Source organism: Pempheris klunzingeri, chromosome 3 (assembly GCF_042242105.1).
Source record: "Pempheris klunzingeri isolate RE-2024b chromosome 3, fPemKlu1.hap1, whole genome shotgun sequence".
NCBI classification, from domain to species: domain Eukaryota; kingdom Metazoa; phylum Chordata; class Actinopteri; order Acropomatiformes; family Pempheridae; genus Pempheris; species Pempheris klunzingeri.
In genome coordinates this window covers 2,187,784-2,203,652 of record NC_092014.1, presented here as the reverse complement: position 1 = coordinate 2,203,652, position 15,869 = coordinate 2,187,784, and the positions used below count along the sequence as shown (strand labels likewise).

Sequence of the window (15,869 nt, the reverse complement as noted above, 5' to 3'; positions counted from 1 at the left end):
TCCAGGGGTCCTGGGAGAAAGAATAGTCTGTTACAGTCACTGAATTATTGAGGCAATGGTGGAAAATCAGTGAATTTTCTGCATCTGAAAAAAAAAAAATCACCAAAGCAATGTTTTTTTTTCTAAACTTTCCATCCTCATTTGATATAACATGAAATTTCAGCACCCATTTCACCTCAACAACTCAGTAAAGTGTCAAATTCAAGGAGCTTTGGTTACAGAATGATAATTAAAGGTCAAGTAGACGACAGAGATGCTAAAAAGTGTTTAAAATTATTTATTTTTTTCTAGGAAATTATACGTTTGACTTGCTAAAGGAATAAAGATAATTTACATGTTGTGTTCTTCATCCAACAGAGTTCTTAAGGCTCAGTCTGACCACAGGTCTCGTCACGAAGGTGAGAGCGTATTTGAAATGATATCCATTAAGATTTGTGTTTCCACATGACCATCAGCGATGAACGTCTGAAGGAAAGAAGGGAAATGGAATAAAGAAACCATCTCTCCTCTAAAACAATAAAGAGAAAGAACAGATGTGATGAAGAAAGTGGAGGCTGTTGACATGACGGTGATGTTTCTTCCTCACTAGTGACTCACTACTCCATGTGGCTGCTGGTGAGCTGGGCTCACTGCTCCTCCACAGTCAAGTCCAGTCTGGCCGACAGCGACCACCTTCACGACTGGCTGAAGAAACTCACCCTGCTGGTGCCCGAGGTGAGCCGGTGCAAACATCCACAGCTCCCTCACACGTTTACAGTGAAAGCAACCGAGGATTTGAGGAACTAAATCTACCTACATACGGCTGAAGTTCACTAATTAACACGTCACGCCGTGTGGTATTTTAGTTGCTTAATCCATACTAATATCGATCTGTTAAAGACACAAGATGGAACGTGTTCATTAAGGAGCTGGTTATAGCCTGGCTGCCTGTTTCCCCCCTTTGAGGTTGGCTAAGCTAAGTGACAGATAAGAGAGTGGTATTACAAGAAGGCAAATAAGGGAAATGTTGAGATATTCCTCTAAAGGAATATAAATCTGGGCACTGTTTTCACATATTTTGAAATGATTGGTAGTTATACAGAAACGGCTGTAATGTATAATCCTTTGGGACAACTGCACCTGATCACAGTAGGTCCACTAAAAGAGCTTGTTTGATCCACTGACAGGCTCAGAGTGTTATTCTAAGTGTGTGACAGCATCATGGAAAGGATCCCTACAGAGAGAGACCTGGAAGATCCTTTTGGTTTAACCACAAACAGCACACACACCAGACTCCATTCACTAAAACAGGGATTTTAGAGAACAGGACACAGGACCAATGTCACAGACTGAATCCAAACTAACCTTTTAAAACTCTGAAGTCACAAGACTGACAGCGACTTCTGTGTTCTGTGATGAAACAGCTTGAAAACACAGGCAAGAAACAATTCAGGTTACAGGAACTGAGAGTGAAACTTCCACGCTTGCAACAAAGCGTTAGCAGCAGGTAGACTTCATCTGTGGTGCAGAGCTAAGAATCAAACTGAACTGAGTTTGTCGTATCACGTGTTGTTGTTGTTGTTGTTGTTGTTTTCAGCCGGCTGTGAGACACGAGGCCTGTAACGGCCTCTACAAGCTCTCTCTCTCTGGCCTGGAGGGAGGAGAGTCCATCAACAGGTCCTTTCTGCTGCTCGCCGCCTCCACGCTGCTCAAGTTCCTGCCTGACGCTCAGGCCCTCAAACCACTGAGGGTACGACACACACACACACACACACACACACACACACACACACACATACATCTCTTTCTTTTTCTCACACACATACACACACACAGAGGAAACTGATCTGCAGGCTACACTCTGTGTCAGAAGTCCTCGGGGGCAGTGATCTGACTCAATTTGAGCTCTGCTACAGTGACACCGGTTTGTCTCGTAGATGTTGTCCCTCTGGTGGGATCAATGCCGGACAGACTGGGACACACACACACTGAATAAAAGGGCAAATACACAGTTTTCAATGTTCAGTTTGCTCCTCGGTCATGGAATTAAGAGGATGAAATGAAGTATGGGGGCTCTTTTGTTGGGTCTGAACCGACCAGGAAAGGAAAGGAAAGCATAAGTTTCAGGAGCTTTGGGTATAAAATGACAACTACAAGGATGAAAAGACGACAGAAACACAAAAGAGTCTGAGATAGATAGATAGATAGATAGATAGATAGATAGATATAGAGAGATATAGATATAGATATATATGATCGAAAGTGTGTTTAGAATGATTTTTTTAAACTTTTGTTAAACTTTCATGTAAAAATCAGGGAATCTTACATTTGACCTTGAGGTTAAACAAATGTGTTCAGTGCGATTTCCTCTTCATAAAAGATTTGCAAAGCTGATTTCATTAGTATAACTTTAGATCCGGTGTTGAGTATTTACAGGTGTCTGTGTGTGACTCTCAGGTGGAGGACTATGAGGAGGAGCCCCTGCTCAGGACGGGCTGTAAGGAATACTTCTGGCTGCTCTGCAAACTCATCGACAACATCCACGTGAAGGACGCCAGCCAGGTGGGAGCCGCACACCACAGTACCACAGTACCGATGATCGCATTGATCTGTAGACAGCTGAAAGATCCCGTTTGTTGAGCGGTCGGCAGTGTCGCTGTGGTGTTTTATTGAACGGTTGCTAGTATCGGTCTGTTTGAACTCACAGAAGGTCTCTCCCTCTCTGTCGCTGGCCGGCTCGATGCAGACCACCCTGCTGGACCTGGACGCCCTCGCCCGACACCTCGCCGACTGCATACGGAGGTCAGACACTCTCACACTGAGTACAGAAGGTTTAGACGCACTCTGTTGTCATCTGGTGCAATGATGCACTTTTTGGGGAAACTTCTGAGGGACCTTGTACGTGTTTTTTTTATTTTTTATTTTATTTTGAGACAGGTTTGTGTGATAGGTTTGATCGTCCTGAACATTCTGGTTTTATTTTAAATGATCCAGAAACCGTTCATGAAACAGTAGACTCAAGGTGCTTTATATTTCATTGATTTACAGGTTATCACAGGTTGTGTCTGTCTGGAATAATAACATTGCCCACCGAGTTGATTTGGGAACGCAGCTGTGTCACTAAGTAGTTGCAACATAAAGCGGTTTAGATAATCTGGCTGAACTGTTGTGTACCACATATGATGAAATATTATAAATGAAATTAACTGTGTATATTACTTATAAATGTAAATATATATATATACACAATTAAATCATAAATACATCATCAACTAAAGAACAGGGCTGGTTAAGGTACGGCTATGGAGCTGGAGGAAAACCAATGAAACAAACTCAAATTCCTTTTTATCAACTGTATTGAAACAAAAAAACACTTGATGTAAATCAAGGAAAACAGCAAAAATAATAAATTGAATGAAAAATGTACAAAATAACACAAAACCTTGCAAGTTTAAATATACAGAAAACAAAATTCACACAGGGAAAAAAATGCAGTGTCCCTTATTATTAGATTTAAGATGCGTCTCCACCAAAGAACCTGGAAGTTTAAGTCCCAGGAATCTTTGTCTGTGCTTCCCTCACGGTCGAGTGAGCTCAGGAGTGACTGAAGCTACACAGACAGCCGACCTGCTCTTTCTCCTTTCATAGAGTCCCGACCTCACACAGCCCAAAGAAGCCCAAACAGAAACGTCCCGAGCTCAGCAAAATAATGATGAAATCAGAGAATCCAGGCGGAGAGCAGCAGAGTCTCTGCAGATACAGACACACAGTCCTAATCCTGCACGTTCTGCCGTTACAAATGGTGGCTGAAATAAAAGGCTGCAAGTAGACTTCTGTCTTGTTGTTGAGTGTGGAAGTGTAACACCAGGCCGTCCTGACCTCCGTGTTGCTTTCTCTGCCAGCCGCGAGATCCTGGACCAGCAGGACGGGACGATCGAGGACGACGGGCTGACGGGCCTCCTGCGTCTCGCCACCAGCGTGCTCAAACACAAGCCGCCCTTCAAGTTCTCCCGCGAGGGTCAGGAGTTCCTGAGGGACGTCCACAACCTCCTCTTCCTCCTGCCCAGCCTGGCCGACCGAGCTCAGCCCAAATGCAAGTCCCACGCCGCCCGGGCCGCCGCCTACGACCTGCTGGTGGAGACGGTGAAGGGCTCGGTGGAGAACTACCGGCTGCTCCACAACTGGGTCATGTCACAGCACATGCAAGGTGAGGAATACTGCATCCATGTGGTGAATCATATGACTTACACGTAGAAATACTGCAGAATAACGGACTTTTAAACACTTTTAAACACTTCCACCAGTCATTAAGCAACATCATTATTCCTTTGTCCGTCTGATGAATGTGGGTCCAATTTCCACTTGAGTTTTAGAAGATAACTCCTCTGCAGGCTACACTCTGTGCCAGAAGTCCTCTGGGACGATGATCTGGCTCAATTTGAGCTCTGCTACAGTGACTTCAGTCTGCTTCTGTGAGGCGTCGTCCCTCTGGTGGGACAAACGCTGGACAGACTGACACATCTTATACAGCAAATTAACTACACAGGAAATGTGCTTCAACACGAGGACCACCAGCCTTCTAGCGCCCCCTATCGTATAATGTATCAGCTAGCGGCGTATGTAGTGCCGTACGTCAAGTCAGCGAGCCGTCACCTGTTCTTATAACTCATCAAGAACCACTGTAACTGTTGGACACTTATTATAAAGTGTGTTTATCTACCTTCAGCTGCATATAGGACTTCCTGAAGTGTTTTGGTGAATGGCTGGCGGCCATGTTGACTCTCTCTCTCCCCCGTCCAATCACAAGATCTGAACCAGTGATGGTTACAAAACAGAGATTCATGCTTTTCCTCAGTATTTAGAAAGCTGCCGCAACATGGAAGCAAATCTTCAGAGAGTAAATAATGTGTCAAGATAGTTAGCTGAGGTTTATAGTGTGCTCAGTGTGCACCGTTGCATAAATGCTCAGAAATCTTACTTTAGAACCTTCTTGTCTTCAGAAAATATAAAAAACACCACGTGTTGGGCTGAAATTTAAACAGAATTATTTCTAACCAGTCACTCAAATGTTAAAACTACAGCAGCCAGTTTAAAAAGGCTCCGTGGAGGTGAGGAAAGTCGTCACAGACGTTAAAAGCCTCCCGGTTGTTCTCTTCCCGTAGCCTCTCACGCTCCGTACAAGTGGGACTACTGGCCCCATGACGACGTCCGGGCCGAGTGCCGCTTCGTGGGTCTGACTAACCTGGGAGCCACCTGTTACCTGGCCTCCACCATCCAGCAGCTCTACATGATCCCCGAGGCCCGCCAGGCCGTCTTCACCGCCAAGGTCAGTACCTGCAAGACAAAGTGAGGGCAGAGGGCAGCAGGACGATTCAGAGCAGTACTCATCCTGTGTGTGTGTGTGTGTGTGTGTGTGTGTGTGTGTGTGTGTGTGTGTGTGTGTGTGTGTGTGTGTGTGTGTGTGTGTGTGTGTGTGTGTGTGTGTGTGTGTGTGTGTGTGTGTGTGTGTGTGTGTGTGTGTGTGTGTGTGTGTGTGTGTGTGTGTGCAGTACGCTGAGGATATCAAACACAAGACCACACTGCTGGAGCTGCAGAAGATGTTCACATATCTCATGGTGAGTTGTACATTTATACGTCCGTCTGTACTAATAATCATTCTCCAACAATCACTTGGCTAAAAGCAGAAAACAGCACAGACTCATTTTAACATCTGGATTTGTACGTAAAATGTTGTGACAGTCTGCTTCAGATCCACGGAGGCTCCGTGAAGATGAAAATAGAGTGACTGAGTAGAGTCGGGCTCTTCTGAAGAACCAGTTTGATCTTTAGCCAAACGCTGGTTAAAAGTAATACCAGATTCCACCACTAGGTGGAGCAAGTGACTCCTGAGTCAAACCTGACGAGAGCGAGTGTGGCAGCACCACAGTCAGTGACACAGCTCTGCAGGTGGGATATTTCCACAGGTGGGACTGACGGTTAGACGTCTGTCGTCCGCTTCAAATCCAGTCGCCAAATCGGCGCCGTTTCTTGTCGTCTCTGACGCCGACTCGTACACTCGTGGCTCCATTCGTAGCCTCCTCAGGTTCATCACGTTGTCCTGGTGCTGATCAGTGATGTGATCCAGTGATGTAGGCGACTCTTTAACGTCTCCTGATGATAAATGACGGTTGTGTCAGTCCACATACAGTCAGACTGGGTTAAGGAGGAAGAATTAGATTAGATGAGATTAGTTATGAACCTCAAAAGCACAATTCTGATTTGGCCGTTAAAACATTTCTCTGTCGCTTTAAGAAACAAACAAACCTTTGCTGTGTGACAGTTAGACTGAGTTCTGTTCAACCACACAGCTGGTACACCTTCTCAATGTTTCCTCCTCCTCCTCCTCATCCTGATCCTCCACCTGCTCCTCCTCCTCCTCTTCCTCCTGATCCTCCTCCTCCTGCTCCTCATCCTCCTCTTCCTGCTCCTCCTGCTCTTCCTCCTGATCTTCCTCCTCCTGCTCTTCCTCCTGATCCTCCTCCTGCTCTTCCTCCTCCTCTTCCTCCTCCACCTGCTCCTCCTCCTCTTCCTCCTGATCTTCCTCCTGATCCTCCACCTGCTCCTCCTGATCTTCCTCCTGATCCTCCTCCTGCTCTTCCTCCTCCTCTTCCTCCTCCACCTGCTCCTCTTGATCCTCCTCCTGATCCTCCTCCTGCTCTTCCTCCTCCACCTGCTCCTCCTCCTCTTCCTCCTGATCTTCCTCCTGATCCTCCACCTGCTCCTCCTGATCCTCCTCCTGATCCTCCACCTGCTCCTCCTCCTCTTCCTCCTGATCCTCCTCCTGATCCTCCACCTGCTCCTCCTGATCCTCCTCCTGATCCTCCACCTGCTCCTCCTCCTCTTCCTCCTGATCCTCCTCCTGATCCTCCTCCTGCTCTTCCTCCTCCACCTGCTCCTCCTCCTCCTGCTCTTCCTCCTCCTCCTCCTCTCAGGAGAGTGAGAGGAAAGCCTACAACCCTCGGCCGTTCTGTAAAACCTACACGATGGACAAACAGCCTCTGAACACCGGGGAGCAGAAAGACATGACGGAGTTCTTCACCGACCTCATCACCAAGATAGAGGAGATGTCCCAGGAGCTGGTACACACACACACACACACACACACACACACACACACACACACACACACACACACACACACACACACACACACACACACACACACACACACACACACCTCGGAGAATTTAGCAAACGGAGTTGGAAAACTTTTTTTTTTCATTTTCAGGACTAAAACAAACTTCATATTTAATTCTTTATTTTTTTTAAAATCCCCAAACTTTAATATTTAAAAGCATTAAATGTTTAAACCATAACGACACGTGTGAATAAGATGTATAAGAAACGTTCCATGAAGCAGCAGGTCTGTCAGATGTTGGTGATAATAATGAAAGTGACACGTGTGACAGCAGGAATCCTGGTTTTACATCAAGTGTTGATGAAAGTGTGAATGAAACATGTCCTCATGTGTCCTGACAGAAAAACACCGTGAAGACTCTGTTTGGAGGCGTCATCACCAACAACGTCGTCTCTCTGGTGAGTTTGATTTGATCTGAAATGAGAAAATATCACAGTTAAACATTAAGAGAAACCGAGGAGCTCCAAACATCGTCTCCGTTATGTTTAAATACAAGCTTTGATTATTCTTTTTACTGGTGCACTTTCATCTTTATTCTTCATAGAGCTTCGTCTTTGTTTTTAAGGTTTTGCTGTATGTAACTGGCAGTAAAGTAGGACTTGTAGTCGTAGTGGTTTAATTCAAGGGACACTTTGTGTTTTCCGGCCTGCAGGACTGCGACCACGTCAGTCAGACGGCGGAGGAGTTTTATACAGTCAGATGTCAAGTGGCGGATATGAAGAACATCTATGTGAGTCTGAGCGTTACTGAGCACACAGCACTGCTCTTTACTTGAATATTTCCATTTTATGCACCTACACACTTCTTCTGCTCCACATCTGAGGTGGGTATTGTAGTTTTTACTCCACCACATCTGCCTCACAGCTTTAGTTACAGATTACATCTCCACGTGTGTTGATTGTGAATAGTTGCGATAAGCTGAAGGACGAAGAAGCTGTCCTATATCCCATGATGCTTTGCTGAAGATTAAACTACCTAGCAGGAAGTGAAAGAGTTAAAATGAGCTCAATCGTCTACAGCAGGCGTGTCCACACTTTTTCGGCTCGCGAGCTACTTTTAAAATGAGCAGGTCAAAATGATCTACCTACATTAAAAATGCTAAACATCTATTTATTGATATAGTTTACGATGTGTTGGTGTACACTGCATAACTGCAGCTACTGTAACTCCTGGTGTTACACATAAAAACTGATGCACACAATATATTCTAATATATTAGAATATATTAGAATATATTAGAATATTACACACAGTGACCAGAGGAACTGCTCTGAATGGAGTCTAATCTCCCTTCCTGTCCTGTTCCCCATCCCAGAATATCCCTTCTTTAGTAGATATATACTGGACGACGTATTGTGCACCCCTGGTCTACAGCAACACATCGATGCGGCCGTGGTATTAAACCAGAAATATCAGATAGAATAAACAACACTGACGGGAACATTTACAGCAGAATGAGAACTTGTGCTTCTCATAGTTTAGATCAGATGTGCTGGAGTATTATATAGTATCACAGTACTTCTCCCCCCCACTGGCATCATCTCCAATATATCTGTTAGATATTCAGCCTTTTCCCGCATTAAAAAATAGTTCTTAACTGTTTGTTTGTGCTGTTTTTTCTTCAGGAGTCTCTGGACGAGGTGACCATCAAGGACACTCTGGAGGGCGACAACATGTACACGTGCTCGCAGTGCGGCAAGAAGGTCCGCGCAGAGAAAAGGTGGGAATAAATCGAAATACACGAGGGGAAGAAATAAAAGCCTCTCGTAGAAATGTTGCAGCCGGACGAACCCTTTAATCTCCCTCCCTCTCTGCTCCCACAGGGCGTGTTTCAAAAAGCTGCCGCGCATCCTGAGTTTCAACACCATGAGGTACACCTTCAACATGGTGACGATGATGAAGGAGAAGGTCAACACCCACTTCTCCTTCCCGCTGCGCCTCGACATGACGCCCTACACCGAGGACTTCCTCATGGGCAAAGGAGAGCGCAAAGAGGGTTCGTCCAACCGTCACGAAAAAGCCGAACACACTGAAATATGAAACAGAGGACAAATACAGGAGCACTTGTGGGGGTGGGTGTAGTGTGGTTGAGTGTCTGAGCGGTGTCGGCCATGCGCTGCAGGTTTTCGGGAAGAGAGCGAGTCGAAAGTCACCGAGAGCTACGAGTACGACCTCATCGGCGTGACGGTGCACACGGGCACGGCAGACGGCGGCCATTACTACAGCTTCATCAGAGACATCGTCAACCCGCACGCCTACAAGAACAACAAGTGGTGAGGGCAGAGCGACGATGATGATGTTTTATGGACTTCGTTACCCAGAAATCAGTGAGTGTGACACGCTGAGCTTCCCCACAGGTACCTGTTCAACGACGCCGAGGTGAAGCCCTTCGACTCGGCCCAGCTGGCGTCCGAGTGCTTCGGCGGAGAAATGACGGTACGAGCTGAAAATATTCAAACATCAACTCTCCGGTCGCTTCGGTTCCACTGACGGTTATTTATTTTTATCTTTCAGACCAAAACCTACGACTCCGTCACTGACAAGTTCATGGATTTTTCTTTTGAGAAGGTGAGAAGGCTTTTTTTTTAAAAACCATCTGGTCTTATGTTTCACGCCCACGTTTGGTCTCGGAGGTAATAACACAGTCCTGATTGGCTCTGCAGACACACAGTGCCTACATGCTCTTCTACAAGCGAGTGGAGCTGGAGGAGGAGAACGGGAAGGACTTCAGCTTTGACGTCTCTCCTGATCTGCTGGAGGTACTTTGACTCTTCTTGCCGTTTAACTTTGAATGACGTTCGTACATTTACGTGAGTCTAAACTGTGGTGTCTGCGTCTCTTGTAGTGGATCTGGCACGACAACATGCAGTTTCTCCAGGATAAGAACATATTTGAACACACCTACTTCGGGTGGGTATCGGATCTATTAGCCGTCGTTATAGTCGCTTCCCACCTTCAGCGGCTGCTTATGTTTGTCTTTCCCTTCTTCCAGTTTCATGTGGCAGCTCTGCAGCAGCATCCCGAGCACGCTGCCAGACCCTAAAGCCGTCTCCCTCATGACCGCCAAGGTGAGAGATCCTACAGGTTCAGGCAGCTTTTACTAAAAAGAAGTTTGAGGGGCAAAATTAGCATTTAAATTTTATTAATAGTAATATTTTTTTAATAATATTAATAATGATAAAAGATGCCTCTGACTGCTTGAGGGTTCTTAGAAGTAGTGATAATCCTTTTTGTGCAGAAATTCTCTGGTTTTTGCTTCAAATTGGAGAATTAGCTGCTTTTCTCTGATTTATTTCTATAAATTCAACATCTTTGACCTGTTGTCATAGATACGTCAACAATATGTCTATTTAATTTTAAAGTACAAATGACTTATGACAGTAATAGTTATTAGACTGACATGAAGGTTTTCATGTCACGTTTAAAACGACCGAAGGCGACTTGTTTGTTTCCCAACTTTCAGTTTTTAGTTCTGTCTAAAGTTCTTTTTCTCTCTAAATTCAGTCCCTGAACACAACAAAGCCCTAAAAGTTCATGTCTTCTCTGTGAATGTTTGTTGTCTGTGCAGCTCAGCACGTCGTTTGTCCTGGAGACTTTCATCCACTCTAAGGAGAAGGTAACGCACGCTCACACTCCTCCTCGTAGGAAATAACGTAGTTTCTGACAGCAGTCGCACAAACTGACGGCCGTGTTTCCTCCTCCAGCCCACCATGCTGCAGTGGATCGAGCTCCTGACCAAACAGTTCAACAACAGCCAGGCTGCCTGCGAGGTTCGATCTCGGCTTTCACACTTATTTTCCCTCCGTGTTGTCGGTTTTTGATGTTTTCTCACAGCTCGTGTTGTTTTATCCAAGAAGCTTCCTCTGCTCTTATGACATAGTTCAGGTTATTTGAGATGCAATGATTAGCTCCTAATAATGATGATTATTTTTTTTAAATCATAGTTAAGTTTGGTGTTTTTATGCTAAATAAAGATGTTGAATTTGTCTGAAAGCTTTAGAAGGAACTTTATACACACACATTTAGATTTAAGTTGCTCCAAGTCTTGTGGCGTTTAATAACGACATGAAAATCTTCATGTTTTGATTAAAACCTCCTGAAAACTAAACGTAATTTAATTAATGTCGCTTTCTGCCACTTGGAATTATTATTATTATTATTATTAGATGTGTTTAGCAAAGTTTATTTGCTGATTTTATACTTCTGACTTGTATAAACTCATGTTGGTAACGTGTTCGCTGATGAGCTGTTTTCCTGTTTCAGTGGTTTTTGGATCGGATGGCCGACGACAACTGGTGGCCGATGCAGATCCTCATAAAGTGCCCCAATCAGATCGTCAGACAGGTGAGTTCATTGATCTTCATCTGATGTAACTTCACTGTAATCTAATCTGTCCCACTTTTCCTCTTCTGTGTTTTTAATAATTATTTTGGGACAGCGGTATTGATTCCAGTAGATCAGGACAAAAGCAGTTCTCTTTTTTTTTTTCTCCAATGCTGAAGATCCTTTGGTGCACATGAACCATAAAGTGCATCAGGAGGAGATTTGAGAGAAAACATAGTAAAACACAATGAGGTTTTGATCCACAAACTTAATTTAACACATTTTTCTGGAGAAGAAGACAAAAAAAAGGAACTTTTCCAAAACACAAATGTGATTTACTAGATCACTTCACTCCTGTATTGGGGGGTTCAGGTAGTTAGTGGTTCAGTGTACAAGGGGAAGTCAAAACAGCAAACAAATATTCATCAGGTCACCTGTCCCACTCTTATCGGCCTCGTTTCTCCCCCCACAGGTTTCTAATAAGTTCTTTCTTCAAATCACGTCCTGTCTCTGTCTTCCAGATGTTCCAGAGGTTGTGTATTCATGTCATCCAGAGGCTGCGTCCGGTTCACGCTCACCTCTACCTGCAGCCCGGCATGGAGGACGGGTACGGCTGTTCAGTGCTCCACCATCAGAGCTCAAGCTGCTTGATGTTTAGATTTAAAGTGACCGAAGGGATGGAAAATATTTAATATTCAGTTGTTAGTGAGATGAGTCCTTACAGCTTCCCTCAGCCTGAAAACGTACATTTAAATCTAACTTAGATGTTTTTAGCTCATCAAATTCAAGGATGAATGCAGTCAGTCAGTGTGATTGTGCCACTAGATGTGTGCAGCACAAACCCAGTGTTGTGTCCGTGGTATCGGGTGGCGACAGAGATCCAATCAGGAGCCGTGTGTCACTCAGTGTGTCCTTCAGTCTGGACTCTGAGAAAGATTGGTGGCTCCACATCAGTGACATCAGTGGAAAATGCATTTAAGGCGGCAGTTTGTAGCTAGAATGTGTCGGGCTGGATTATTGTCCAGAGAAAACCACCTGCATCCTGTTCACCTTTCCTCCTGTTTCAGCTCCGACGACATGGACGGTCCGGTGGAGGACATCGGCAGCCGGTCCTGCGTCACTCGCTTCGTCAAGACCCTCCTGTCCATCATGGAGCACGGCGTCAAGCCCCACAGCAAACACCTGACGGAGTACTTCGCCTTTCTCTACGAGTTCGCCAAGATGGGAGAGGAGGAGGTCGGTCTTCTTCTACACCCTCTAAAAATAACTCGATAGAAACGTCAGCGTTCACTAAAAGCTTTATTTCTCAGCCTGAAATAAATAAATAAACATAATATGATAACATAACATAAATATTAAACTAAAACTAAAATAGATGAGAATAGAAAGTAAATAACCGTAAAAACAACCCTTCACTTCTGGCTTGTGATGAAACTCGTCAGCTTCCAAGATGGCTGGAAAACAGGGAACTACCACTTGTGCTCTAAGTGCGAGTGTCTAATTCATCCTTTTCATGCACTCAGAGCTACTGAAGCAACTCTAGAACCTTTCTTACAGACCACAGCAGGCGGAGAGCGCTGAAAAACAACATTTCCCATAAACCCTGCGTAACTAAAAGCTGGCTCCGTTTCTTAAAGGGACAGACACGAGTTATTATTAAGACACATGAGCGCTCTGTTAAAAAAGATGCTCTTCAGATGTGCTTTAAAAGGATAACTAGGATTCAGTTGTCTCTACCTGTAATTCAGATGTTTTTTTTTAAGTAGTTGCTGTAAATGATTTGTCTTTGTGTGTCTCCAGAGTCAGTTCTTATTGTCACTACAAGCCATTTCCATCATGGTGCATTTCTACATGGGAACCAAAGGCCCTGAAAATGTAAGTTAACACACTGATTTGAGGTTTGACGCTCACTTCCTCCATTTGTTGCTCGTTAAATGTGACGTGTGAGCCCGTAGCCCTCTGGATTAGTGATCTGTACATGTGGAGTGAACGACGAGTGTCGTCCCTCAGCCTCAGGTGGAGGTGCTGTCGGAGGAGGAGGGCGAGGAGGAGGACGAGGAGGAAGACATCTTGTCTCTGGCGGAGGAGAAGTATCGCCCCGCAGCTCTGGAGAAGATGATCGCTCTCATCGCCCTGCTGGTGGAGCAGTCGCGCTCCGAGAGGTACGAGAGCAGAAAAAACACGTGTGGTGCTGGAACAGTGTTGATGTTTGAGTTTTTAGGATTCACACGCTCGCTCTCTGCTCCTCCAGACATCTGACTCTGTCCCAGAGCGACATGGCGGCGCTGACCGGCGGGAAAGGCTTCCCCTTCCTCTTCCAGCACATCAGAGACGGCATCAACATCAGGCAGACCTGCAACCTCATCTTCAGCCTCTGTCGCTATAACAACCGCCTGGCCGAGCACGTAGGTTCATCACAAGCACTCACGGTTGTGCCTAAATGTACTCATTACTCTGATTCACACCTTTCCCTAAGATGCCAAACTGATGTGAAATTAATTAATATTTTTCTGTTTCCCCCCATTGATTCTGTCCGGCATCTCAGATTTATTGTGTCTGGATGTGAGTGCTTCTGCTAATTAACCATCATAGTGTGAAATACAGTTTAACTGCTGCCTTTTCACTGCAACTCACTGATTTAAGGAGTTATTGCTGTCGTTGTTTTACTCTGAACTGGTTGGTTTGATTTTTCAACAACAAAAAGCAGTCGAGTGATGTCGTTCTTTGAAATGAGAACAACCGACCTGGTACATTTTGCTTTGCTTTGATTGTTTTTTTTTTTGACGATGAGGCAGTTTTTATCATTCACCAGCATGTTTGAAGGAAGAAGGAATCATGTCTGCAATCATTTGGTCATTTTATACACTTTAAGATTCAAACTTTGGACGTCTTGAATGTTTCATGTAACTAACATTTAGTGTTCTAAACAGTAAAAGAGGAAATGGATATATTATCCTGTTTTACTTTTCTTTAGACTTTATTATTCAGATGTTATTTGAGGAGAAATTTTGTGGAAAAGTTTGTGTTTGGATGTTTCTTCTGCCTAATAAACGTACACAGAAATAGTGAGATACTTTAAAAGTATAAAATGTTTCGGCTCTTTTAAAACAGTTTAACTTCCAGATTTAAATGACAAAACCTCAGAGTTCACAGTTGTCATATTACATCTTACTGTTCTTGCTGTTTTATTGATTTTCTTTTTTAGTGGCACAGAGACAAACAGCAGTAAAACTAAAAAAATAACTTCTCTTAAAACTGACGTGCGACTCTTGTCCTGACAGATTGTGTCGATGCTCTTCACCTCCATCGCAAAGCTGACTCCGGAGGTAAGCAGGACAGAGATGGAGCTCTGAAAACACATCAGTCGTCTTCTGTGCCTCATCAACAGTTAATGTTCTCATGTTTCTCCTCCTCCCTCCGGCAGGCTGCCAACCCTTTCTTCAAGCTGCTCACCATGTTGATGGAGTTTGCTGGCGGGCCGCCGGGGATGCCCTCCTTCGCCTCCTACATCCTCCAGAGAATCTGGGAGGTGAGATCCTTCAAATGCTCCTGGTTTTAATGCCCTAACATCTTTAAAGTGAAGCTTTTATCTTCACTTGTATTGATTTTTGTTTTGTTTTTGCAGCAGTGAAGTCAGGACCATCAGCTTATTTTCTACCTTCTTCTAGATGCTTGAGCACAATAATGGACCGAGCTTAGTTCTGTGTGTTAATCAGGGAAAATAGTTTTTGCTTCTTGAGTTTATTTTAGCAACTTTCCACTCAGAAGAAAAGATATTAATCCCGAATGTCTCTTGAAATAAAAGAGGTCTTTTTACCAGAACAAACTGGCTGCACAGACGTCCTGCAGCTCACTAAAGATAAGAGATTAAAAAAGGCACACAGCAGTTAACTTTCCAGTTTGAAATGTCTACTTTGTTCATGAAACGTTTCTTGAGTGTGATGTTCAAACACCTGCTAAAATGTCAGTGTCTGCAGGTGGAAGTTTCCTGGTAGATTATTCTACAGAGTCAGCTTCAGCTCTTTTAGACTTTCCCCCGTAGCTCCACTGACGTCCATCCAGCGAGCGGCTGCAGATCAACGAGCTGAGTAACGGCAGGAGGTTTAACTCTCCCGCTCCCGGCAGTGTCTCATGTGCGTTTGTGTCCGTGCCGTCAGGTGATCGAGTACAACCCGTCTCAGTGTCTGGACTGGCTGGCTGTCCAGACCCCCAGGAACAAGCTGGCCCACAGCTGGGTCCTGCAGAACATGGAGAACTGGGTGGAGCGCTTCCTGCTGGCCCACAACTACCCCCGAGTCCGCACATGTAAGAGCGCCGACGGCCTGTGATTGAATCGGACTGGAGAGGAGCTCACAGCAAGCCTGACTGAAGCTTAAAGAGGGACGTTAGA

The 15,869-nt window shown here is 44.8% G+C and overlaps 1 protein-coding gene across 1 annotated transcript in view; it reads left to right on the top strand.

The window, feature by feature from the left end:
- usp34 (ubiquitin specific peptidase 34) overlaps positions 1-15,869 on the top strand; it is a 65,816-nt gene that overhangs the window by 38,646 nt on the left and 11,301 nt on the right. Inside the window, exons 35-64 of the mRNA XM_070854762.1 lie at positions 358-398; positions 590-714; positions 1,577-1,729; positions 2,437-2,541; positions 2,687-2,781; positions 3,882-4,186; positions 5,142-5,305; positions 5,529-5,594; positions 6,951-7,097; positions 7,498-7,554; positions 7,809-7,886; positions 8,782-8,876; positions 8,980-9,152; positions 9,279-9,429; positions 9,514-9,592; positions 9,671-9,724; positions 9,820-9,915; positions 10,002-10,066; positions 10,149-10,224; positions 10,725-10,772; positions 10,861-10,926; positions 11,420-11,500; positions 12,001-12,086; positions 12,547-12,715; positions 13,280-13,354; positions 13,490-13,641; positions 13,731-13,884; positions 14,761-14,805; positions 14,904-15,008; positions 15,637-15,784. Coding sequence (XP_070710863.1) covers positions 358-398; positions 590-714; positions 1,577-1,729; positions 2,437-2,541; positions 2,687-2,781; positions 3,882-4,186; positions 5,142-5,305; positions 5,529-5,594; positions 6,951-7,097; positions 7,498-7,554; positions 7,809-7,886; positions 8,782-8,876; positions 8,980-9,152; positions 9,279-9,429; positions 9,514-9,592; positions 9,671-9,724; positions 9,820-9,915; positions 10,002-10,066; positions 10,149-10,224; positions 10,725-10,772; positions 10,861-10,926; positions 11,420-11,500; positions 12,001-12,086; positions 12,547-12,715; positions 13,280-13,354; positions 13,490-13,641; positions 13,731-13,884; positions 14,761-14,805; positions 14,904-15,008; positions 15,637-15,784 — 3,254 coding nt within the window. The remainder of the gene's footprint in view (positions 1-357; positions 399-589; positions 715-1,576; positions 1,730-2,436; positions 2,542-2,686; positions 2,782-3,881; positions 4,187-5,141; positions 5,306-5,528; positions 5,595-6,950; positions 7,098-7,497; positions 7,555-7,808; positions 7,887-8,781; positions 8,877-8,979; positions 9,153-9,278; positions 9,430-9,513; positions 9,593-9,670; positions 9,725-9,819; positions 9,916-10,001; positions 10,067-10,148; positions 10,225-10,724; positions 10,773-10,860; positions 10,927-11,419; positions 11,501-12,000; positions 12,087-12,546; positions 12,716-13,279; positions 13,355-13,489; positions 13,642-13,730; positions 13,885-14,760; positions 14,806-14,903; positions 15,009-15,636; positions 15,785-15,869) is intronic.